The sequence below is a fragment of the Phalacrocorax aristotelis genome, chromosome 10 (assembly GCF_949628215.1).
Source record: "Phalacrocorax aristotelis chromosome 10, bGulAri2.1, whole genome shotgun sequence".
Classification (NCBI taxonomy): Eukaryota; Metazoa; Chordata; class Aves; order Suliformes; family Phalacrocoracidae; genus Phalacrocorax; species Phalacrocorax aristotelis.
In genome coordinates, this window is record NC_134285.1 from 24957722 (window position 1) to 24983507 (window position 25786).

The following is a 25786-nucleotide window of genomic DNA, read 5'->3' on the forward strand; positions in this document are numbered from 1 at the left end:
ACCACTGAACCAGGAACCCTGAAGAGCAGCAACCACATGATAAAACCAAGCACATTTATTCCTTAAATGACTGACATCTGTTTTCTAATCAAAAAGGTGATAAAAAAGCATCTTGTAAGCATTAGGTCTGCACATGAATGCTGATATTAACAATAAAAAGATGCAGGGTGTACCTAAGTGAGCACTCAAAAGGAAGTGCCCTTTTATTAAGTTATACCTACTTTAATAATACATTTAGGTTTTATTTTTTCCTTTTCTATTCATCTGTTCAAAAAGGGGTAAATTTTATGTTCTTTCTCAAGGTAAACAGACACATTCACTTCAGTGTACAAGGACACTACTCACAGAAAGGTCTATTTTCATCTAAGTGCTCAATAAAGCTGTCACACACCAGTGGCTGTGCTTTCACATTCTTGCACACACTGTAAAAAGGAAAGCAACTTAGAAACCAAATGGTTCTGCCTCAATAAAATCAGACGAGGCTATTCAGTGCTTTTCTAGGGAAGACTAGCCAAGAATATTGACTGGTTGAAAAAGTAAAAAACCCACTGTATCCTCAGTTTAAATAAATCCAATAAAAGGCATCTCCTATTTGCAAGAGAACATAGGCAAATCACCTACTAAAGTGTTTACTGTACAGCAGGTATAATCAGTAAAATTTTATATATGTGTTCAATTATCCTCACCAAAAAGTGACCTTTAAGCAGCACAGGTAACAGATTTTGCATGTATGAGTTCCTAGAGTAGCTAAACCTCCCTCTCACTACCTAAAGATTCATCCCAAGCGATAAGAAAGGAAAGGCACTCCAGATGGCAAGGCTCAAGCTCTTCAGCACAGGAACCACGTCGTCCCTCAAGACTTACACTGTGAGCACACAACAAATAGCCTCAGCTGTGCCTTCAGCGCTATTCTCTCTCATGTAAGCTCAAATTGTAAAGAGGTGTGTCCAAACACTTGTTTCAAGAGGAAGTAGTTAGAAACTGCAACTATAGATAATACAAAGCATTTATTCACTGGTTATCAAATCTGTGCAGCTCCAAGAATGGATTAGCCTTTTTGACGCCCTCCTGCCCCGCAAAGTCATTCATTCTGCTTAAGCAAAGGAAGAACAGTCTGGTCCCAACTCTCATCCCAACGCAGCTGCTCTGATGCACGAAGGTTTTTCCTGAAGTTGTGAAGTTTGCCTTCCAGTGCAGGAAATCCCAGGAAAAGCATCTGTAGGTTAAAAAGGAAAAACACAGAAAAATACCATCGCATTACATTTTAGGCTCATTCCAGCCTCCCCAGTGTTAACCCTCAACTACAGTACTGCCCATAGGAGAGCACTCTCTGGTCTGGCCCTATTAATAGTGAGCAATGACAACATTTAAAGTGTTCTGGCCAGCTTCAGATTCATAAACAAATAAGAAGTGAGGCCAATAACATTCACCAAGCAAAGCAGTATCTTCTGAGAATGCAAAATACACAGATGATAGGCAGATGCGAACAGGTGGCTCACGTGGTGGCACCTTTGCAGTTACGGCTAGTGGGAAAGAAAAATCCGTCAAGCCTTTACCTTTAGTTGTTCTGCAAGCTCATTTGAGTCCCTGAATATCAGACCATTTTCGTTGTGTTTCACAAGTTCATGTAAACTGGGAAAAAAAGTCATAAAAGAAAATGTGAGACAAGAAGCAGCAAGTGGGATATATACATTTAAGAAGTTGCACAGCGACATCCAAAGAGACCAGGCTAGGGTATCTGTAACAGTATGATCCTGGATGTCTAGATATGAGCTTCATACCTGACAAAATGGAATGAAGAAGGCAGTTTTAAAGGTTTAAAGAGTGTTTCTCCCTTCTATGTCAGGCTATCTAAATCTACCATTACAGTACAAAAGGGGCCTCACTGGATATACATTCAAAATCAGGGCAATAACCTACAAAGAAAATCTGTCAATGATCCAGTTCATGAGACCTTCACAAAAATACTGTATTTAGAAGAGCTACTGTTTCCCCAAAGGACTGTAAACTGTAAGGCTGGCTCTGCATACACTCAGCCCTTCACAGAACACGGACACCTCTATGCAGAAGGAAGCTTTTTTCACATGAAGTATATGGAAACAAAGGATTACAGGGTAGGTTTTTAAGGCAATCGGTTGCATTAAATGTTCCCAACTCTGTAGAAACTAGTGTTAATTTTTTAACTGACCTTAAATAAAACAAACTTGATTTCTAATTTATCTTATTAAAAATAGTTACTACGGCATATTACTGGAATCTCATTTGATATATGCAGAAGCTGCAGAACTCTTGTTCTATAAGATTACTGTTTTATACGATCCACTTAAACTATCAGAATAAGCAAGTTCTTACCACTCAAAATATATTGCACACACAGGTAAACAACAGCCGAACATATCTACCACTTTCATGGGTAAATCCAAACCACTCGATGATTTATGGAGACACACTCCCAGATCTGCTGATCCTGAAAAGCAAACAAAGCAGACAAGCATTTGAATTCTCTGAAAGCAGATGATCTAGCCTCACTGTAAACTTTTCTCTTTATGTACTACTTTGGGTGATGCAAGCTAAACACGAGCTACCTTCAACACCCTCCAGACTGACTCAATTTCAAGCACTCGGGGCAGGGGGAAAAAGAAGTGTGATCTATTTTGTTAGTGAAGTTAGTCAGGCTTTAGAAACATACCAGGCGAGTGCATATTAAATTGGAGGAAATATTAAAATTTCATGTATCTTAAAACAGCCTTTTTGCCTCTTAATCTGCTAAGAATGGGTACGTGCACAGCAAAACTCCATCACAATCCAGACAGCATATGCTGTGTGGCTCACTAGCGCCCTCTTCCAGTTCAAGTGATTTCAAAATAGAGAAATTGATTTTATAGACATTATATTCATTAGGTGAAAAGTACCAAATAAACACAGCGTTTTACAGCCATATAAATCGGCAGGCCCTAACCCTGCAGAATACAGATCAAGTTGAATATGTATTTTACTACTTTATTAAACTTACTCACACTTTATGCTAGTACATTGAACATGCCGAGGGAACAGACAAGTTAATTTAGAATTTCAGCTGCTTCTGGTTGCTCAGCCAAAAAATGTATTACTTCATTTACTGAAGTGACCCTGAAAGTAAACTGGAATATGCACAGGCACACGGTATTTCAGCATAGTTAGAAGAAATGAAGAGTAGAAAGAAAAGGCTAAAACAGCAATGCAGGTACTACGCCTAATTCTCAGGAAAACAGTTAAAAACTGTAGTCAGAGAAATTTAGCAGTTTTGCTGGCATGAGTCAAAACAACAAACAGTATACAAGTACACCATCGTTAATTAGCTTGCTATATTCTACCAGCTTCTGTGCAAAATCTGTATCGGTTCTCCGCAAATTTGCTAAGTTGTTTTTCACACAGTCTCAAGCCTACTTCATAATCCATTATGTACCAAGCAAAAGAGGGTAATCCTCAGCTTCAAGCCACGGTGTACAGATCTGGATATATTTAAAGTGCAGTTTACTTATCAGTCTGTTGTAGTAGTCTTTTAGAGGTCCCTTGCCTGTTCAAAACAGGAGAAAAATATAAGTTTTTTTAATCAGGGTGACAGAAGATAGCACGGTCTGTGCACCTTACTGTATAGCTGAAACCCCTGTTGCATCAGGTACGTCAAAAAAGACACCACTCGCTGAAAGGCATGTAAAAGACTAATTCCCCTTGAAAGCAACATGAACCTAGACTTCTTGCTTACTCAGTATTTAGAGGAGCCTGCCATCAGTATGCCCCAGTCTTGACCTGCATTTTGCCTCCAGCCATAAGATAACCAAATAACTAATGACAAATTTCATCAGCACAATTAACCCTTCAAAATCACACCAAATTTTAGTTTCCTCTTAATGAGAAAGTTAACCAAACAGCAGTCACTCTGCCTGCAAAACTTTTTGGCAAAACCTTGTTTGATATGAAGGTTCTCTTTTAGAGCACTAAACACCTTTCTGCTTAGCACTCTAAACATCACATTTTAAGTTTCTTTTGCAGCATCATCTCAATGTTGAGCTTAAATCTTTTGAACATGGAGTAATGCACAGCTGTACTAGACAGGCAGGCTGAGAGCTTCTCCTCTTTAAAGATGTGTCATGATTACAGGGCTGTAACAATCCAACTATAAATCATTACTCTCGTAGCCCGACTGTCTTCACCATCAACAGGCGAGTCAGCATAGAACAAAAGTGATTAGCACTGAAAGAATTATAACTATTGAATAAACTATTACCTGTTATCACGCATACTAAAGACGGAAGCTTGACTCCCTCACTGATAAACCGCTCATAATCTGGAGAGGATAAATAACTGTTAGAGTTGACAAATATACAGATGCCTGGTTTAAGAATGGTCACAGTGTATTAATTGACTTGCTACTTCAAGTAATTTCTTTATAAGCATATACCTAGTAAATTTATCAATATTAGAATTGTCAAACTTCTGTAGAAATAAGTTATGGTCTGTTTAAAACACACTACTTATAAAGCATTTGTTCTACTACACCGTATTGTCTGTTTCACTACACGCATTTAGGAACTGCAGCTGCAAAGTCTACAAAATAAGCCAATGCATATTCCCTTCTTTCCTATTATCAGATGCCTATGGAGAGTACGCATAATAGCTTAGAAAATAAAATTGCAATTTACAAGCTAGTTAGAAATATAATTCTCCCTGACAACTACTCAAATTGAATCCAGATGTTGCAATTCTCTATTTCAACTACTACTCTTAAACCACTAATTAATCAAATACACCTGCATTTTCACTTGAATGTGGAGGCATCGATCTTTAGAGAAGCCCTTCACAACTGCCCAGAAAACAACAATTCCCCTTTGAATGGGTGAGATGAATTCCTTCATACCTACCTTCTAAAGCTTTTAAAAGGACTGAAAAGTCTTCATCCTCTGCAAGAGAGGGCATTATTAGTGATATTCCATTTCTATCATTTATAATTAATTACTGTCTTTAAGTAACAACAGCCAAGATTTTCCTCACCTTCACCTACATGATTTAAGTATGGAATGTGCTTCTCCTATTAAAAAATCTGCTGTAACTGGTTTTATAAATAGAAGTCTACAACCATATACAATCCTTACTGGCTCCCGTTATTGGCAGTATGGCAGACAAACAGGCCACAAATATTGCACATCTTCAAAACTATCAAGTTAAAAATTTCTGGTTTCTAAAGCTAGTAAACTAAGTGTAGACATTGCCCTGTTAATTCAAAGGTATAGAGAATTCTGCCCATGGTTACCAGAAACGGATTTGTTTCCACTCTCTGCTCCCTTTTTCATACAGGGGGAAAAAAAAAGTGAGAAAAAATGCGTAGTACACTTTATCAGAAATAAAAGAGTACATATTTTAGTTTATTAAGCCATTTTACACCACCATGCAAGATAATATCTCCAGAACGAAAGTTAAAGCCAGAAGTAGGAAATCTCTTTTAATCATTCTTGAAGCTGAGCTTCTAGAGTGTAGCTCCTTAACTAAAAACTAACTTCACTTTTAAATCATTCATTTTTAGACACGGAGGGACATTATACAAGTTGTCTTCAAATTTTTCCAGCCAAATGAAGGAAAAAAAAGTAATTTTGCCACTGACGATGTCACCATACCTCTATAAAGTGTCTAGTACGGGGAAGTACAAACAGCCACCTTTTGTGAAACAGTGGTTAAATATTAACAAGAAAAAAAAAAAAACAAAACAGCTATTTGTTTCCAAACCTGTCCAACTTGTGCTGCTGATTAGAAGAGCTGGTCGTCCTTTAGTTTTTATCACATGTCCACTCTTTTCATCCCTTTCTGTAAAGGCAGACATCTCAGCGTTCGAAGTTACAGACTCTGTACTACAGAAACAGAATTTTCTGAGTATGGACTACACAAACACAGCCAATAAACACCAATGGAAATCCTACGCTTAACCAGCATGGATTTCCAAACAGTTTGTTTCAGATTTGCTGCTCCACTTCTCTGGAAACACAGTTGTTACAGTACTGAGCTGCAGAGAGATACCTGATCATGAGAGAGACCATTCTTCATCTTTCCTATTGCTATCAAGAGCCTAGCAACACTATTGCTATAGGCACGATTCCATCTTCTAACAAAGTATTTTCTTTAACAAGTGGAGAAAACTGTCAGCCTCTCTTTCCAGCTCTGTCCCAAGCATATAGTAGAGCATGGAGGCCAACAGTATACTTACGCTACTAAACACAGAACCTATACATTCTGTGGTGGGCACTTCCAAAAAGAAACTGCTATACACTGCAGCTTTCGCTTCTTTTTCTAGCATTAGTCTGGTAAAGTAACACCCTATTGAATCTACTGCAGGAAATAATCTGCATATAGCCAGAGAGGAATATCTAACACTTAGACCAAGACCTTGCAAGCTCTCCACACTGAAAAGAAGGGATACGATAAATGAAGCATCCAATCACTGTCATCTAGTTCAGAGGGAACTAGACAACTGCTGCTGAGTTTCACCTCGAGATATTCTATTACAGATTCCCTCAGTACTTTAAAAATAAAATAATTCTATTATTTCACACACTGAGCATTACATTATCACAGTTTGGTGATTTCAATTACTCTGTCCCCTCCTAGTGAAAATTAAGCTTACTTGCACAGCATCCACTGCTGCCAAGAGCACGCAGAGACCACTCTGCCTGCTGATGTTCAGTAACTTGTCACCCCATGCAAAAGTATTTCTGGTAACTCAGTGCAAGAACTTTATGTCATTCAGGTAAGGACTGTAACTGCACGCTTTCTTTACACATACCATGGCTTAAATGGCTCATAGTCTTTGGCAAGTTTCACGTACAACTGATGTTGAAGTTCTAATGGTGTTTCCTTAAAGTAAGAAGCTGGCTTGTCATACAGTGTTACTGCCCTGTAATGAAATATATTCACAAATTAAATAAAATACAGATGAAACAAAATGCATACAGTACACTGACAGGCTACAACAGCACAACACAGAAAGTAATTAAGTGAATTAATACAGCAAAATAATGACTTTTTTGACACTTACAACCTTCTGTATTCCTGAAATCTTCTGGAATACACCAAGATGGACATACTAATCCTATAAGGAAGGGCTCCTTCCTTGTGTGCACATTCAAGGGGTGTAATGCAACCATGAAGACTGTAGACACCATTGTGCTGATTTTTAAAGTTACTTCATAACCATCCCTGAGCAACTTTGATCTTAAAGCCCTCTAACTGCAAAAGAAAAATTTGCATGGCCAGCTAGTTGTTAATAAAGGCAGTGATGTCTGCCTCACTCCAATTCTACAGGCAGCTTGGCAGCAAACTTCCATAACACCTGGACTGCCACCTTGTAGTCAATGAGATGTTAATTATGAAGGGTTTTGAAGATTCTTGAATGCCCACACTCCGCTAGCTCATTACAAAACTGAACATGCTTCAGTGGTAATGAAAGGGCTCAGAGAAGTTGCTTTTCTAAGATTCCTCTGAATCCAGAATCATCAGGACTACGCATTTTACTTTGCGTACACACATACAAATTTGTTAGAGGTACGTGACTTACTTTATGTTGCAATTCACCCACAGATCTTCTTTCATTGCATTAGTGACACACAAGTTATAGTCAGACAAACGCCCAAAAAGCTTTTCATACCTGACAAAAATTACATCTCAGTTAGAAACCACAGGAAGACAATCACAATAGCCAGAGAGTTACTGCCCACCAGTGCCAATGCTAATTAAAAGTCAAACAAGACCAAAAGAAACCCAACTGCCTCCAGTAACTGAAATTTAATTATCAATTATTGATTGACTCCTTACACTGAAGCAATTATCAGTTTATGAGAAGGGATAGAGCATGACCCCTTTATCCTCTAGGGCCTAAGAACACCATGCTTGAAAGCCTTTAAAGCGTTTATCTACATGTAACCAATTAGATTCAGCAAGAAACAGGCCTTTAAAGATGAGTTGGAGTGTAAAGCAGTATTAAAGAACAAAAAAACCCCACTACATATCAAGAAATCATGATAACAAGATCAAAGTTTGCATAATGCATAAAACCAACCTACCTTCTTCACCAGTCACCTTCCTACATGTTTAACAAAGGCGTTTTACAGAACATGCTTTCCGAAATAGGAAGCAGTTCAATGCAGCAAAATCCAGAAATCCTTCACGGAAACAGCCTTTCGCTGATTATATGCTCCCCCCTGCTTCCATTCTTCTCAATTGGTACATAATTTATAAAGAGGAGAAGAAATTACTGTACAAACCATTTTGCAATTTGTACTAGCGGGTGATTTTTTCCATGACTCAGACTCATGATAGTATATCCATAGTTGTGCCAGTCAATTATCAGTTTGCTTCTCCAGAAAAGGCACGCCACCCAGGCAACAGCTATACTAGGCAAGCCTGGAGGATTCTGTTTAACAAATAAAACAAGTAAAAATACTGTAAGACTGCAGTCAAGTGACAAACACTAAGTAACCACCAGAAAAATTAAATCAAATGACAGAAGTTACATCCACTTTAAAGGAACTTAATGAACAGAGACAATTTTGTATTCACCAACTATAGAGCTGCCAGTTTCTCCTATGAAGACTGGGAGGAATTTCAAATTTCACCATTGGATCAAGATCGACATTGCCCTCCAATAAGCACACAAACATTTCTGTTAAGATTTATTCTTTACTACTATCCATGCCATTGAAGTTAGAAAGCTCAGCAATTAACAGGAAGAACAAACGTTGAGCTGTTAACAGAAAAATCGAAGTTTAGAGCCAAAAAAATTGTTTGATCCCGGTTTACACCATTGATTAGTACAGTTTTAGCTCTTAAAAAATTAGAGCAATGCCTGAGACTCCTAAAAATGCCCTGTAACGTAGTATAATTTGTTTTATTAAAATTAGTCCCAACACAAAACATACCTGAAGAAGAATATAGGATGGCTGATCTATCGTCAGCATTGCGTACAGTAACTGTATTGCCTGCACAATGACTTTTATGGCATACTGGAAAAGCTTCGGACCAACTGCAAAATAAGAGAAAACCTGGGAAGAATATTGCAGCTCTCCAGAAGCGCGCACCTTGTACAGAACCAGCGCCTCTGCAGAAAATTTTAAAATAACCATACGCTGTGAAAATTTAAACCTGTTTTTAGACAAACATCTCACAATCCCTACAAACTCCCGTTCTGTGTTTTGTGTAGAAGGAAACTGGCGTAGGTATGGATGAGGGTACGCACAGGAGTAAAAAAACCCAAATTTTTAAACGTCGCTCTTTCAGCCCGCATCAGAACTAAGCTAATGTGCCCCAGCGCAACAGAAACAAGGCTTTAGAGGAGGCCGGGAGGGACCCAGGACGTGCAGCCCCGGCCTGCGGCCAGGCCGCGCCAGAGCCAGCCCACGCACCCGGGCCCGAACCCCGAACCCCCCTCCGGGCTGTTCCTTTTTCCCCCGTTAACTCTCCTTTAGCCCCTTCCCCCGTTCCCCCCGGCCCCGAAGGGGAGCGCCCGCCGCAGCCGCGCCCCGTCCCGCACCCACCTCGCAGCGCCCGCAGCTCCGCCACGGGCACCAGCCGGATGGCCCCGCTCCGCAGCACCTCGCCGTGCGGCCTGCTCTCTGCCAGAGGGGAGAGCCCCGTCAGCGGAGCGGCCCCGGCCCACCCCGCGCCCGACCCCAGCCTCGCTCCAGGCGGGCCCCTCGGGCGCCGCCCCCCGTGGAAGCGGGGAAGAGTCCGGCGCCGCTCGCCCTCACTCACGGAGGTAGCCCAGCAGCGCGACGCCGCGTCCGTGCCGGGCCAGCGAGAGGGCGTGGTACTGCATGCGCGGGCTGCGGCCCAGGTCGCCCAGCACCGCCACGCACACCCGCCCCGCACCTCCCGCCGCCACCCGCCGCCGCCGCCAGAGCAGCGCCGCCAGCATTACCGCGCCCGCCGCCGCCATCAGCCCCAGCGCCGCCATCTTGCGGGGCCGGCGGCGGGAAGAGCGGGAGGGCGCACCCTGGCGGCGCTCCGGTCTGAGAGGAGCGGACGAGCTAAGGATGTGCGGGTTAGCTGAGGGAACGGAGAGGCGGATTGAGAACTGGCGGAATGGCAGAGCTCAGAGGGTCGTGATAGAAGGCACAGGGTCTGGTTGGAGGCCCGTAACTAGCGGTGTTCCCCAGGGGTCTGTGCTGAGTCCAGTTCTGTTCAATATATTCATCAATGACCTGGACGAAGGGACAGAGTGTAACCTCAGCAAGTTCACTGATGATACCAAGCTGGGAGGAGTGGCTGATACACCAGAAGGCTGTGCTGCCATCCAGAGAGACCTGGGCAGGCTGGAGAGCTGGGCTGAGGGGAACCTGGTGAAATTCAACAAGAGCAAGTGCAAGGTCCTGCCCCTGGGGAGGAACAACCCCAGGCACCAGCACAGGCTGGGGGCTGAACTACTGGAAAGCAGCTCTGTTGAGAAAGGCCTGGGAGTGCTGGTGGGCAGCAAGCTGACCATGAGCCAGCACTGTGCCCTTGTGGCCAAGAAGGCCAACGGTATCCTGGGGTGCATGAAAAGGAGTGTGGGCAGCAGATCGAGAGAGGTTATCCTCCCCCTCTACTCAGCCCTAGTGAGGTCGCATCTGGAGTACTGTGTCCAGTTCTGGGCTCCCCAGTTGAAGAAGGACAGGGAACTACTGAGAGGAGTCCAGCAGAGAGCTACGAAGATGATCAGGGGACTGGAGCATCACCCTTATGAGGAAAGGCTGAGAAACCTGGGCTTGTACAGCCTGGCGAAGAGAAGACTGAGGGGGGATCTTACCAATGCTTATAAATATCTAAAGGGTGGGTGTCAGGATGATGGGACTAGGCTCTTTTCAACAGTGCCCAATGACCGGACAAGGGGCAACGGGCACAAGTTGGAACACAGGAAGTTCTACCTCAATATGAGGAAAAAATGTCTTTACTGTGAGGGTGACAGAGCAGTGGCACAGGCTGCCCAGAGAGGCTGTGGGGTCCCTTCCCTGGAGACATTCAAAACCCACCTGAATGCAGTCCTGTGCCCCCTGCTCTAGGTGTGCCTGCTCAAGCAGGGGGTTTGGACAAGATGATCTCCAGAGGTCTCTTCCAACCCCTACCATTCTGTGATTCTGTGGGAGCCAGCCTCGTCTGAGGGGAGCCGGCTGTGGGATGGGGCAGGGAGGAAGCAATAGGTTAAATCTCCTTTTAAATATGGTAGTGGCGTTATCCCAAAAAATGGGTTAGTTTGCTTGGTGTGGAAAACGCCAAGCTACACACAGAGCAGAGGTGTTTTATTCAATTAATTTTTGCGCAAAGATGGGTGCTAGGTGGTAACCTACAAAGCTAGCACCCCACACTGAGAAACAAGGCATTTATAGAATCATAGAATCATAGAATTGTTAAGGTTGGAAAAGACCCCTAAGATCATCAAGTCCAACCGCTAACCTATTACTGCCAAGTCCACCACTAAACCATATCCTCAAGCATCACATCTACCCTTCTTTTGAATACCTCCAGGGATGGAGACTCAACCACCTCTCTGGGCAGCCTGTTCCAATGTTTGATGACCCTTTCAGTGAAGAAGTTTTTCCTAATATCCAACCTAAACTTCCCCTGGCGCAGCTTGAGGCCATTTCCTCTCGTCCTTAACTCTTGTTACTAGAGAGAAAAGACCAGCCCCCGCCTCACTACAACCTCCTTTCAGGTAGCTATAGAGAGCGAGAAGGTCTCCCCTCAGCCTCCTCCAGGCTAAACAACCCCAGCTCCCTCAACCGCTCCAGTGAGGTCATAAGGTGGTTTGCCAGCACCTGCACATACATATGATTCTATGGGTATTTCTTAAAAGAAAAAATACCCAGATTTGTAAACTGAGGCTCTTTGAGTGTTTTTAATCCTAACCCTGTTAGCCAAGTTATATGACAGAATCCAAGCCGCTGAAATTACAGCTAGGAAAAACTAGAACTGACTGAATATACTGTCATTCCTCCCAAATCTTTCACTTCTGGAAAATGGACAAAATCCTAACCCTCCCAATGAGGATGATAAAGCTGTAGTGGCTGTAGAGGCTGTATTTATTTCACTATATATGTATTTCTGTGAGACATTTGTGAGAATCTGTCAGATGGTGATGGGAAAATGCCAGGTCCTGAGGACAGGAGAGCGTGTCCTCCCTGAGGCAAAACCCAATTCAGACATGTTCTGCCTCAACCATATGGACACAGGCCACCACTTGTTCCTGAACAACAGGCTCTAAAAGTATTTCTTTCCATCTTTCCAGTTGCAAATGTCCTGTTGTAAGAACAGCCCATATCCTCAGCACAATCATAGAATCACAGAATCATTAAGGTTGGAAAAGACCTCTAGAATCAAGTCCAAACATCACCCCAACACCCCCATGCCTCCTAAACCATGTCCCCAAGTGCCACATCTACACGTTTTTTGAACACCTCCAGGGATGGTGACTCCAACACTTCTCTGGGAAGCCTGTTCCAATGCCTGACCACTCTTTCAGGAAAGACATTTCCCCTAATCTCCAATCTAAACCTCCCCTGGCACAGCTTGAGGCCATTTCCTCTCATTACATCACTTGTTATGTGAGAGAAGAGACCAACCCCTGCCTCACTACAACCTCCTGTCAGGTAACTGTAGAGAGCGATACGGTCTCCCCTCAGCCTCCTCTTCTCCAGGCTAAACACCCCCAGCCGCTCCTCATCAGACTTGTTCTCCAGACCCTTCCCCAGCTTCGCTGCCCTTCTCTGGACATGCTCCAGCAACTCAATGTCCTTCTTGTCCTGAGGGGCCCAAAACCGAACACAGGATTTGAGGTACTCGAGGTGCAGAGCGGAGGGACGGCGGGAAGCGGCAGCCGGGCGGCAGAGGGCGCGCTACCTGCGCCCGCCCGCCAAGATGGCGGCCTCCAGCGCGGCGGGGGCCGCGGCCGGCGGCGGGCGGGGGCGGGCGGCGGTGGCCGCCGCGCTGGCGGCGCTGGGCTGGCTGCAGGCGGCGCTCGGCGCCGGGTGAGTGTCCCCGCGGGCGGCCAGGGCGGTGCCAGTCCTGCGGCCCCGGTGCGGGCGGCACGGGAGGGCCCCGGGGGTTCCTTCCTGGCCGGTAGCGCCGCTTGTCCCCTGGGGGCTCTGTCTGGGCGCCGCCGAGCCGGTACCCCGAGGTCGGCTTGGTGGTGCGGGTACTAAGCGGGACAGCCCGCCTTAAGCCGGGGTGGGTTACGGGGGTACCGGGGACTCCCCCGGGGGCGGGGGAGAAGCGGGGCCCAACAGCTCTTGTCCCGCCGCGTAGGGCCGCAGACGCGCCCTGCCGTGGTGGTCTTGGGGCAACCGGGGCTTCTCGTTGCAGGAGCCCCCCCAGCGACCCTCTGCTGCAGCCGTACTTCCCCGCCCAGCACGGCCCCCGGCACCACCACAGGCACGTCAGGGACTGCCAGCCCGTCAGGTACGGCAACGTAACGCACGAAGCTTGGCCCAGCGACAACAGGACGGGCGGCCCGGTGGCTACCACCAGAACATTTGTTTCTTACATCCCTGCTGTGGGCAAGGACCGCAAGGTGGTCTATGGCCACTTCACTTTTGTGAGGAACCCCCTGAGAACCTTCTCTGTGCTAGAGCCAGGTGGCGCGGGGGGCTGCCAGGCTCACCGCAGAACCCCCGTGGAAGAGACTGCAAAGCTCGGGAAGTGTCTGGTGGCCCAGAACGGTGGGTACTTTGACATGGGAACCGGAGAGTGCCTTGGGAACATTGTGAGTGATGGAAAGCTGGTGAGAAACTCTGGAGGTCTGCAAAACGCTCAGTTTGGCATCCGGAAGGATGGCACCATGGTGTTCGGGTAAGAACTTGGGGGATGTTTGGAGAGTGCTCTCTCCTTCCTGAAGACTGGTAGGAATCACCGAGGCAGGAAGCACTGCCTCATTGGCCAGTTACAGCATGAGGATGCTTTGAACTCTTAAATTAGGGCTGTCCTACCTGTACCCCCCTGAGCTACTTCTGGCCATTGTTTTTTTTCTTCTTAGGATGAAGAGAAGCTAGGTAAATTACTCTGATGATCTCTAGCTGCTTAAGTTCCTGTGTCTCCTCTCCCAACATGTAGCAGTTACACTTGATTATGGTAGAAGGGCAAAAAGTCTCTGTCCTCCCCACAGAGGAGAGGCAGAGTGGACTACAGAACTGCTCTGGCTACAGCACAGAAATGCTGGGGTTGGAAGGGACCTCTGGAGGCGCCTTATCCGACACCCTGCTCAGTGCAGGGTTAGCTGGAGCAGGTTGCTCAGGGCCATGTCAGTCAGGTTTTGAAAAATCTCCAAGGATGGAGACTCCATAACCTCTCTGGGCAAACCTGTTCATGTGATTGACCACCATTTCCAGTACAAAAGTTTGTCTTATGTTACTTACTGTTAAGAAGAAATCCAGGCATCTCCTGGATTGCCTGTGCTCCACTGTATTGCCCTTTCAGCAGGTGGTTTAAGTCCCCCATAGGTGCCAGGGCCTGTGAACATGAGGCTTTTTCCAGTTTTCTGAAGAAGGCCTTATCTACTGTTTTCTGACCAGGCAGTCTGTGGCAAACACCCACCATGATGTCACCCATGTTGATCTGCCAGAGCGTTAATCCTAACCCATAAGCCCCCAGCTAGCTTGTGGTTGGTGCCTTGGCAGACCTCCAGGTGTTCCTGCTGCTCTCTCATGAAAAGGGCAACTGCTTCCCACTTTTCCCACTGCATTCTCTGGGTACAGGCTCTTCCTAAAGAGCATGTATCCATACATTGGAGCACTCCAGTCACGCACTATCCTGCCATGTCTGCATGATCCCGGTGAGGTTGTAGCCCTGCAGCTGCACAGACCTCAGATTCTTCCTGTTCATGCCTACGCTGCATGCATTACTGTACAACTTCACATAGGCACCCACTCTGGTTTTCCAGGAAGAGGGTGAGAGCTTCCCGTAAGTCCTCTCACCCTCTTCCTTATGTATATGCATAAGGCTAAGATCCCCTTTTGTTTATACTTTGTTGTTTCAAGTTCTTATGCCCAAGTCACCCTGAAACCTTCACTTGCTAGCCTGGTTTACCACTTCCTCACTTGATTGTGAGTGATCACCTCCCTCCTGGTGTCATTCCTGGTCTAAACCTCTCCTCAATAGATCACCCATTTACAGAAGTTACTTTTGCCTCACTTGGTCAGGGCCTCATTCCTCAGAAAGGGTTCTGTCCTTGTAAAAGCCAAATTTCTGTTGTCTGTACCAGCTGTGCTACTGCATATTGGCCCACAGAATCCATCAGCTGCTTCTCAAGCCCTTCGTCCTCACCAGCAGGATGGAGGGGAGGGCCACCTGGGCCAACCTTGGCTATCAACCCCAGCATCATGTCGTTGCTCGTGATACACTCCTGGTTTCCCTTGGCAGTGCTGTTGGCGCCTGTGTGGAAGAGCAGCAGGGGGTAATACCCTGGGGGCTGGAGAAGCCTTGGCAGCCTCCCCACACCGTCCTGTATCAGAGTCCCAGCACACTCCCCCAGGCAGGTTAGCGGGTGGGGGCTGTCCCTTGCAGCAGGGAGCTTCCCCCTGTCACCCACCTCCTCTGGTGCTGCCGCGGGGTTCAGGCTCAGCTGGCACAGATGCATCCTTTCACAGTGCTCCTGGCCCCTTGCCCGCTGCCAAGGCACTGAACCTGGGTGCCAGAGCTCACAGACTTATCCTAGGATTTGCCAACCCAGTGAGGAGATCCTGAGTGCTCCTGGCATTGTGGGGTTCAGGGTTTTGTTTTTGCAAGCTATTAGGGAAGATCTGTCCATCTCTTTCTCATCATCCCTGCTGCTGCGCAGCACGCAGACCTCCTGTAGCTCCTTACTGTGGCAGCATAGCTCCTCAGCCAGCACACACCATTCCCCTTGGCCCCAGCTTCAGCAAAGGGCACCAGGTATCCCTGCAGCCCAAGCACTGCCTTCTCCCTCCACAGCTCAGGCTGAATCGAGGTGTCTGCTGTACTGGGGGTAGTTGTAGAAGTCGGTGCTGGAGGCTGTATCCTGTGGTGTGCCACCACAGACACTGCAGAGTTTCCAGCTCCCCACTGCACAAGCCACAGCATCTCTTGGCTGCTGGGAGCTGTGGGCTCAGCCTGGCAGTGATATCAGCCTCTTCCTGGCACAAGGTGAAAGGGTATGTGATGCTCCCTAGTCAGCTGGAGGGAAAAGATCAAAGCACCCTCTGATGAGGAATAGCTGACAGAGGGACTGTTAGTACTTGCTGGATGTATAGGCCCCTTCCCAGCAGCAGCAGGCACCCTAAAGGTCCTAGAAAGTTTCCCAGAGGTCGTTCTGATGGTCTCAGAAGATTGAGAAGCAGTATGGAAGCTGCTCCATCTGTTGGCTGCATTCTTCACCCTTCTGTTAGCCCACTCCCACATGCCCTCAGACCTTAGCAAGGGTCCCTGCAAAGCCAAACTGACTGTACCAAGCCGGGGCTTTTGTGTGCAGCTATTCTCTGATAGCCCTGAGAACTGCAGCCTTAATTTGTGTGGCAGAGGGGCTGGTGGAGTTGGTGACATGGCTGCTTTAGTGAGGGGGCAGAGGGGACCAACAGCAATTGCAGGGTTGCTGTTGAATCCTTAATCTCAGCTCTGCTCTGCTTCTCTCCTGCTCTGGCAGGATTTCCCTTGTTAAATGTAGTCACGGCACTGTGTGAGTTGTTGTCTGCTTGAGGTCTTTGCGGTTTCCAAAACATGACGCTAGAATTATTGGTGTAAATAATTTGGTCTGTCAGGGCAGTGGGGAAAGTAATTTGCACTTGACCCTTTCAGGCTGTATCAAGATCAACAGGATGGTGCACCTTGATACCTCCCACCTAGCAAAGATGCTGCCTCTGCCACCTGGACTGGCAATGGATGATTGCAGGCTTTAAAAAGCTGATAGTTGATTAGTCCATGCTCAAGCTGTTGTGCAATTTGATCCATTTTCAGCTGTGTTCATTTTGTCTCTGTGTCCCCTTCCCATGGGTAAAGGGATTTCTTTTTGCATGTTTTCCGTTCACATACTTTCAGTTGTGTGAAGCTTTGTTCGGCTGCAATCGTGGATACTAAAAAACTAAAAGTTGAGCATGCAGCTCCTACAAGATATGTCTGGAGCATGCAGAGCAATCAGTTTTAAATCAAAAACTACTGGCAGAGCTTACAGCAAAAGCACAGCTGCTCAGCCCCGACCTTTGCTGCTGTCCTCTCCTGTCAGCTGCAAACATCACCTGGCGTCAGATTCTGATGAGGTGGGTTACTCAGCACCCTAAATCTTGAGAGAATATCTCTTGGGAAGTACCCCACAGTGCCACACAGCACCTGATGGTGGACACGGTTGCTGAACAGTCCTTTCACTGTCTGACTGTTCAGTGAGAGGTTTTGCTGTCTGGAAGACTAGAGGAAGCTCTTTTCCACATGGAGGGGAGCAGGTACATCCAGCATTATCTTCCCCTCAGTGCAGCTGTAGGCAGACGGGATGCTGTCGCTGAAAACCCTCTCAGAAGCTGTTTGCTGTCACTGTTTTGCAGAATGGAAGCTGACAGACAGCAAGATGTTACAGCTGCTTCTGCAGGTCCCTGAGCATTTGGCAATGGCTCTGCCCCCATGTTCTGCCAGATGCTTTCTACCCACATTATCCTGGCTCAGGTCCACTGTCCACATTGCTGGCAGGAGCTATTTCATGCACAGTAGCCTGGGACCATCATTAACAGTGGTTAAGCGCAGAATAATGGAGAACAGGGTCTACTCTGGCTGTTAAAGTCATGTTTTGCACTGCTTGGCGTCTAGTTTTGGATGAAGCTAGCCTTCATTCAGCCACCGTCTCCCCTTCTCCCTGCTTCTGGAGCCTGCTGGCAGCAGAAGAGGCTTTTGCCTGACCCTACTGTGACTGTGGGTAACCGCTCCTGCTCTCTCTTTCCTAGTTACCTGTCTGAGGAAGATGTCTTGGACCAAACAAACCCTTTTGTGCAGCTTGTGAGTGGGGTAATTTGGCTCTTAAGAGATGGAGAAGTGTACATCGGGCAGAGTCAAATGGCTGAGTGTGGTGAAATTCAAACCACAGGTAAATATTGTAAAGCCTAGCTTCAGCCTGGGTATAGATTGTCCTTCTGATGGAGCTATTGGAAGGAGGGGATAGCAGTGGAAACTATGTTGCCTATTTCAGTTTGCTACTCACTTAAGAGGTCCAAATTTCTTCTATGCTACTTTACCGCAAGTCTGTGGCAAGTGCAGTTCAAGAAGTAGGCTGCCTGCAAGATGAGGCTGTGCTTGCCTGTTCAGGGTTGTTGAACAGAATTGGCTGAGGACTGTAAATAGTGGTGGCATGAGTGGCATTAATACTTGTCCAGAGAAACTCAAAGCAGAGGCCTCTTACAGGAGTTCAAAACTGAGGGCTTGTGAATCCCCTTCTTCCTCCCTGTGCCAGACAAAACCTTAACAAGAGTGCTTCTGGAAATGTTATTCATAGATGGGCTTGGATGAACAGGAGGAACCTAGGCTCTGTTCTCATTGTGGTTCAATTTAGATGAGCTCCTTGCTGGGAGCTCTTTTGCAGATAGATGTGTCTAAACAGACGGTTCTGTCACCCAGCTGGTGCGTGAATTATTCCTCTTCCTGTACAGGAACCTTCAACAAGTTCATCAATGTGATCTCAGCCAGGACTGCGGTAGGACATGACAGTCAGGGGCAGCTGGTCTTGGTTCATGTGGATGGACAGACAGAATCCAGAGGGTAAGGCCAGGGTCGTGGTAGGGACTTGGGGCAGGTGCAAGATCAGTCCTGAAATTCTGTCACTGGAACTGGAGGAACTCTGCAGCTGCCAATAATATGTTTTAAGGCAGAGACTAGCAGAGCACAAGAGGTCAGTTGAAGACACTGCTGTCTGGTGTCTTTCTGGCAGAGCCAGAAAAGGCTAATGCAGCCTCCCGGTAGCGAGTCAGCACACCTGGGGTACGAGAGCTTCCCCCTTCCACTGAGGAGAGGGACCAGGCTTCTAGTATAGCAGTTTTCCTTGAAGTCAAATAGCATGAATGAGCAACGAACAACTGTTTGCTTTTGCAGGGTCAACCTCTGGGAAATGGCTGAATTTCTGAAGCAGCAGGGAATCATCAATGCTATCAACCTGGATGGTGGAGGGTCTGCAACGCTGGTCTTAAATGGGACTCTTGCAAGCTACCCATCTGAGCACTGGTAGGTGCTGGCTGCACATGCCCAGGGCGGCACAAGTAACCACACAGCTCCCATGAGTGTGCGGAGCTCAGTCTGACGCCTCTGCTCTGTAGGGGGGTCAGTCTGCATACCTGGGAGATCACAATGTAAAGGCAAGCAACAGGTTTTGAGGGAGAGCATGTCACTAAAATTTAAAGTGATTTAGTGACTACATATTTTTTCTACTTAGATATCCAGGATTAAAGTTTAGCTGTTTTCAGACATGCAGCAAAGCTGATTGACATGACTGAGTGGCCTGATGTGGGAATCGGATAAGGAGACAGCTCTTAGACCAGGAGATTCAGAGCTGCACATTCACAGGAATGAGCAGAAATCTGTCAACAGCTTATTTTTATGGAAGAGAAGCACTGGCTTGAAGACCCTGCCCTGCCTCACGTGAGGGAACCTAAAGAACATTTTACTTTAGATTTAGCTTTTTAGTAATTTCTGACTGTAAACATGAAGGGATTTAAAACTCAGTTTGCTGTCTGACAGATGAAAACCAAGCATTTGCAATGATGTCGCTTGTTTCAAAGGAAATAATATTAAAGAAAAGGCACGTTGAATGCTGAAGTTCGGGAAGCTTGGGCTGCTTAAAGGGAGACCTTGATTGCATGGCGCTTTCTGTAATTCTGTGTCTGAAATTACTCCTATCCAATAGGAGTAAACACTTAGTTAAAACAGTGACTTAGATCTAGTGTTATGTTTGTATTTTCCCATTATTAATATTCTGTTTGCCAGTGTGAATAAGGATGAAAACTTGTGGATTATATCAAGCGGTTTCGCATAGGGCTGGGAGCGGCACAGCACTTGCAGACATTATGGGACCTGTCTTTTCTCCCCAGCTCCTTTGACAACATGTGGCGTTGCCCTCGGAGCATCTCAACCATCATGTGTATCCACGAACCTGCCTGTGAGCCTGCAGACTGCAGCGGTCATGGGGACTGCGTGCAAGGGGAGTGCCGCTGCACCGGGGACTTCTGGAGAGGCCCAGCCTGTGACACCTTGGACTGTGGCCCTTCCAACTGCAGCCTGCGTGGCATCTGCACTGACTGTGAGTCGCTGTGGTATGCAGAGGAGGACTTTAACGTGGAGATGCCAGAGGGAGCTTGTGGGTGGCTCTAGGGGAAGCATGAACCTGGGCCGTATATACAAGGGGAATATCGCTTACCTGCCCAGGAGGCACTATGGTGAGGCCTCAGCGCATCACCATGTGCAGTCCTGATGGTCCATGGAGTCCTTCCACACCCTAGTGTGAAGGAGCGTAGCTCATGTGAACTGGCACCAGCAGCAGCCGCTTCCTTCGCTGCAGCGAGCAGCAGCCTTTGGAGAGGCTTCCCAGCACCGGGAGCCCAGCCTTTTTGGGCTGCAGGTGCTGATGGTCTGGCCAGCCCATGCCCTGTCTTTGGAAGCCCTCTGGTGCTGCATGCCTCAGCCCTTGTCTCACCTTCTGGGCGTACGGAGCTGCTCTCCCCCTTCCCTCCAGCATCTGAAGCAGCAGTAGAGATGGTCAGAACATGTTGCCTTTAGGAAACAGCAGTAGGGCTAGGCTGGGACTCAGATCTGGAAAATAGACCTGCAGTAGGACTTGACTTCATACTCCGTGTCTGAGTTTCCCTTTCTGCCTCCTGGGGTTGCGCTCCTGGTTTGTTTGTAAATCTGCTGATGGGAAGGGCAGTATATTACACCATATGACAAAGCAGCTGAATTCTGCACCTCCCCTTATTGTTTCTTCTTGACTCTCCTTCATGATTTTTATAAGCGAGCAATTGCAGCTCTTTCATGAAGTTGTTTTGAATCTAGGGACTGTGTAATATACACCCCCAGCTTCTGCTCTTCTGTGCCTGCTCCATCCTGTTTCTTTGCCACCTCAAAATCAGCCTGAGGTTCTGCTGTGTTTGGCGGCTGTAGCAGGTGGACGTTTGAACCTCACCTGTGTGTGAGTTCAGGATTCCTCTTCTGTGGGTTCCTTGGCAGAGGCAGGGAGAGTGAAGAGGGCACCCCAAGAAGCAGAGGCTCCTAATTTTGAGTTCCTACTATCTCTAAGCCTTTCTCTGTTGATGTTAATGCCTGTTTGCGTGTCTCTGCGCAGCTGGATGCCTGTGTGACGCTGGCTGGACTGGCAGTAACTGCAGTGAAGGTAATGCTGACTTCCACTCTGCTCCTTCATAGCCAACAAGAGGATGGTGTGAACCACTTCCAAGCAGCTGGCTGCCTGCAGTGGTGGGTGGGTGGCTCCGCAGGAGGGAGCAGTGAAGGGAAAGGCTATGCAGTGTGCTTTTATTTTTGTCCGTGTGAATTTAATTGCTGCCTGAGCATCTTAAGATCAGCTTGGTGCAAAGCATTTTAAGCCTTTGCTCCTTGTTCAAGGCACAGACTTGGCTTCTGTTCTTTGAGCAGCCATCGACACCCCGTGCGGGTGACTGGTGACTGCTCTGTGGGTATGAGCATGGGGTAGGATTGCTGCCTTTGTAACGAGGGCCCTGATGAGATCTCTGCTTGTCTCTTGCAGCTTGTGCTAATGGTTTCTATGGGGACGCTTGCACCCAGAAATGCCACTGCCAGAATGGTGGCTCGTGTGACCCTGTGCACGGAGCCTGCTCCTGCCCAGCTGGGTACTATGGCACCAGCTGCGAGCAAGGTAAGGGCTGCTCTGAAGAACAGCCTGGGCTGGGAGAGTCTTTTGTGTCACATCCGAGCCACAAAAAGCACGTGTGAGGTCTGCCGGGCAGGCTCAGGCCTGAACCTCACAGATGGAGTATAGCCTGACAGCTCCCAGCTCTTAAGGGCTTGCCTGCCCTACCTAAATTGGCTAAACAGAAAAGGAGGGAGCAGAGAGGAAAGAGGAGTTTTCTTCATCATTAGAAAATTGTGAATGCCTGTTTAGTCTCTGCCCCAAAGAACTGTGTTGCTTTCCCAAGCTTGTGTGAGTGTAGAACGTGAATACTTGAATATCCTTTTCCTGAGGGTGTTGCACCAGGGCCTGCCTGTAGCTGGGGCATCGGGTGATCCAGGTCAGTGCGTATGAAATGTTCCAAAGGGTTGTTCCGGCTTATGACTTTTAAACTCTGGCTGTGCAGGTGCTAGCGCTAACAGAGGGAGCTGTGTTCTCCATTGTATAACTACTCCAGCCTTTCTGACGTGCTCGCAGCCCCCCATGTATCTGACTGAACAGCCCACTTCGCTGACAGAACAAGTTAATTACAGCGTGGGTGTAAACTTCTTGCGTGCAGGGCTGTGCTACTGATGCTTTGGTCGCAGCCTAGGAATGCTCAGACAGCCCCATCCCTATTTTACAAGATCTTCTTGTGGAAGGAAACAAAATAACAGCCATTGACTCACAGTTTGGTGCTTTCAGTCTGTTGGAAGAGGCAGGGCGGGCAGGCAGAAGAGCTCTGTCAGGCTGCAGCAGACCTGAGGCCCTGACTGCTTAGCGTGGCCATGGAGCCCACTGGATGCTTGTACTCAAACACAAATACTTGCTTCCTTTTAGGAAGGGGCTGCTGGCACCCCCCTCCACTTTTGCTTCTGAGCCAAACAGCTGGGCTGTAGCTCATATGCGGCAGGGAGAAAAAAGACACGGGAAGCAAGATAAATACCTCTGGCAGATGTAGGAGAGGTTTGAGCCTCTCCTAAAGCTCTGAGCATGCCCATCCTTCCTGGCACCGAGCTGGAGCAGCTGGGGACACAGGCAGAGTCAGGTTGGGGGTGCCACAGTGATGGACTAGATGATTTCAAAGCATGTGGAGTTCTGACAATGTAATCAATTCTTCTTTGTAATCAATTCCCTAGAGTGTCCCATGGGCTGGTACGGGCCGAACTGCCAGAAACCATGTGTGTGTGAACACACGTGTCCCTGCAACCGGGAGACAGGCAGCTGCAACATCACCCATGAACTGGCAGTACAGGACCAGTTAGACAAAGGTACCTCTGGTTACGGTGGTTATGGTTTAAAGAGAAAAAGAAGGTGGAAGAGCAGCTTTGGTGCATAACATTCTGTTTGCTTAGTAGCAGCTCTGGCCAGCTGTTGTTTTACCTAATCTTACTCTTTTTCAGTGGCATTTTATACCCTCCCCTCAATGGTGCCTTTCTTCCCTCTATTCTTTGTTTTTCAGCTGGGCGGTGTTTGGCTTTCCAGAACAAGGGACGGAGCAAAGAAAAATTCTCTCTGTCAGAGTAAGTGTGTAATACCCATCATATATGTGTATGCATGCACACTGAGTCAATGCCATTAGGGGCTCCCTGTGAGATGGAGTTGTTCACACCCCACCCGAGCAACATGTCAGTGAGGCTGAGACCTGCTTCACTGCCTAAAGCATCTGCATGCTAACATCCACTCTCATCGGCGGAAGGATGAGGATAGGGTGATAAAAACCTAATCGTGAGACAAGTGCTGAGCTGAAGCCCCCCCATCACTGACAGCTCATGCTCTGAGCCTGGTGAACTGCAGCTTGCAGTTAAACGAGCGCCACCTTTCCTCTGCCCCTGCTGCGCTGTATACACAACAAACAGATGAGGGCAGTTCCACCACCAGAGCACAGCTTCCGTAGTAGTGGGGAAGCTACAAGTGACCAGCTGAGCAACTGAGTGGAAAGCTAAAAGCATCTATTTGCTCTGGCTGCCAGAGCAGCCCTTCAAAGCCTTTCACAGAGCATACTCCCACCTGCCTGAGAGCAGAACCACAAGCTTACAATGACAGAGAAGGAAGTACAAAGCTTGGGAAATCATTTGTACACTGGGAACAAGTAAAAGCAGGTCAAGAGGTGTTGCTTATTTGGGTTTTTGTTTTTTTTTTTCTCCTCCTTCTGTCTGACAGGAAAGCCTGGACCTCCATTACTTCTGTCTTGGCGCTGCTTCTCGTGATTAGTGCCATGGGGAACGTGGGCCTCTTTCTCAAGGCCAGGTCAGAGAGGCACCATGAGGGTGGTGACTACCTCTACCACCCCCTGAGGGAGGTGAATGGGGACGCCAGTCATACCTCCACCTCTGCTGCCTCCGAGACAGAAGATACTCAGGACCAAAGTCAGGCACTCCTTTAGAGGCCCAGAGATGAGGCATTTTACTCTGCACCTTGTCCTGTGCCACTCAGCACTGACTGTTACAGAGCCTGTTTAGACCTAGCGTGCAAAACTGCTGACTAACCCAAGAAACTCCCTTGGTTCTGGCCCAGCCCTGCTGAGAACATGGCTAGTTTCCCTCCCTTCCTCTGCTCCTCTAGCTGGAGCAAACAAGACTGTGTAATTAGTTGCAACAGGAGGATGCAGGGCACAAGCAGATAAGGGAATTCCACAGGTGGATAAGGGAAGGAAGCAGGCTGCTTCCCTCCAATACTTGGGGAAAATAGGTGAGGAATGCAGGCCATAGGCACTTCAGAAAGGTCCCTTCACACCTGAGCAGTGGTAAGTATTTTCAAGATGCAAGATAAACTGCCTGTAGCATAAAGCTAGGCTTAAGGATGTTGTGGTCTATGAGCTTACTAGGGAAGAGTAGACAGACTTTTATCATAAAACTGAAAAAAGTTGGTTTAAAAATGTTGGAACAGGTACAGCACACAGTGAAACCGCACCATTCCTCCTTCTGGCTGCAGTGGGTCAGGGCTTTCTTGCACCTGACTTTCTTCACCCAGCGTGTGTGGACTGCAGGGCTGGTGTTTTCTTACTGAATTCCTTAGGCTGCTCCTAGGACTAACAGGTGCTTGACTAGCACTGCATTTTCGGTAGGTTCTTGCAGTACAGCAACATAAAGAGTCTTGCCAATTCAAAAGTGTCATTCTTGCATCCTCTCACACCTCTGAGAAGCCAGCATGCTCTGCCCAGCTGCGTGGGCTGGCACTGGGGCCAGGAGCTCTCATGGCTGGGGAAGGGCGAAGAGCAGCAGCCTGGCAAGGTCAGCATGACACAACCAAGCCCTGGGCCAAGCCTGAGGAGCCTGTGCTGCCCTCAGTCCCCAGAGAATCCCTGCAGCAGCCCTTGCTCACCGCTGCTGGAACTGCCCTCCCTCAGAGGGAACAACTGCCAGCAGCAGCTAGGACCACGATCAGAAAGTACTTCAGAGCAACCCATGAGCCTGAACAGCTCAGCTGGAGATCAGACATTTTAGCTGGAATAGATCCTTGCAAAATGTATTTTGAAAACAAGAAAAAAATAGCATAATATGGAGTTTGCTTCCATGTGAGGGAGAGCTAGCCTTTAATGTTGCTACTTTGATGCTGGAAAGGGGGGGTTTAAAGCCTGCCTGAGCCTGAATATTAACATTTTTATGCACTCTGCTTTTATCTCTTTGAGTAAAGGACACACAACTTTTGTGCCACTGTTGGCATCAGATCAACCTGTAAAGGGAAGATTCTATTTTTCTATGATTTACAGAAGACTGTTTGAAACTTGAATAAAGTCTATTAGTAATAACTGCCTGGAACTCAAATGCTTAATGCTCAGTTGCAGAAGGAAGACATGATCCCTTCCTAGTTCATCTTAGTTGGCTGTTCAAACCCCATGGGCCTTTTTTATTTTAAGTAACCAACTACACTGCAGGATGACGCGTACCCACCTACTCTGTGGTATGAAAACAAAGA

At 47.3% G+C, this 25786-nt stretch overlaps 2 protein-coding genes across 7 annotated transcripts; one reads left to right on the plus strand and one right to left on the minus strand.

Moving 5' to 3' along the window:
- Positions 1 to 988: 988 nt before the first annotated feature.
- On the minus strand, positions 989 to 10006 carry ALG1 (ALG1 chitobiosyldiphosphodolichol beta-mannosyltransferase). 4 transcript variants are annotated; one of them, XM_075105915.1, is made up of 13 exons: positions 9775 to 10006; positions 9558 to 9635; positions 8943 to 9046; positions 8289 to 8437; positions 7583 to 7672; positions 6812 to 6922; positions 5761 to 5882; positions 4902 to 4940; positions 4268 to 4327; positions 3446 to 3556; positions 2353 to 2467; positions 1557 to 1632; positions 989 to 1216 (listed from the first exon to the last, which is right to left on the minus strand). In XM_075105915.1, the coding sequence occupies exons 1-13, from the start codon at positions 9974 to 9976 to the stop codon at positions 1082 to 1084; spliced, it is 1392 nt and encodes a 463-aa protein (XP_074962016.1). In that variant the 5' UTR covers positions 9977 to 10006; the 3' UTR covers positions 989 to 1081. The 4 variants fall into 4 exon arrangements, with proteins under 4 accessions (XP_074962016.1, XP_074962018.1, XP_074962019.1 ...); XM_075105917.1 differs by having other exon boundaries at positions 8088 to 8437; positions 9775 to 9993; XM_075105918.1 differs by having other exon boundaries at positions 8088 to 8437; positions 9941 to 9990.
- Positions 10007 to 12899: 2893 nt separating this feature from the next.
- Positions 12900 to 25624, plus strand: NAGPA (N-acetylglucosamine-1-phosphodiester alpha-N-acetylglucosaminidase). Of its 3 annotated transcripts, XM_075105928.1 has the most exons (11): positions 12900 to 13022; positions 13357 to 13842; positions 17931 to 18070; positions 18630 to 18738; positions 19069 to 19197; positions 20061 to 20269; positions 21308 to 21355; positions 21728 to 21856; positions 23008 to 23139; positions 23331 to 23391; positions 24032 to 25624. In XM_075105928.1, exons 1-11 carry the CDS (start codon positions 12913 to 12915, stop codon positions 24252 to 24254), a joined length of 1776 nt encoding a protein of 591 aa, XP_074962029.1. In that variant the 5' UTR covers positions 12900 to 12912; the 3' UTR covers positions 24255 to 25624. The 3 variants fall into 3 exon arrangements, with proteins under 3 accessions (XP_074962029.1, XP_074962030.1, XP_074962031.1); XM_075105929.1 differs by lacking the exon at positions 21308 to 21355; XM_075105930.1 differs by lacking the exons at positions 17931 to 18070; positions 18630 to 18738.
- Positions 25625 to 25786: the final 162 nt, after the last annotated feature.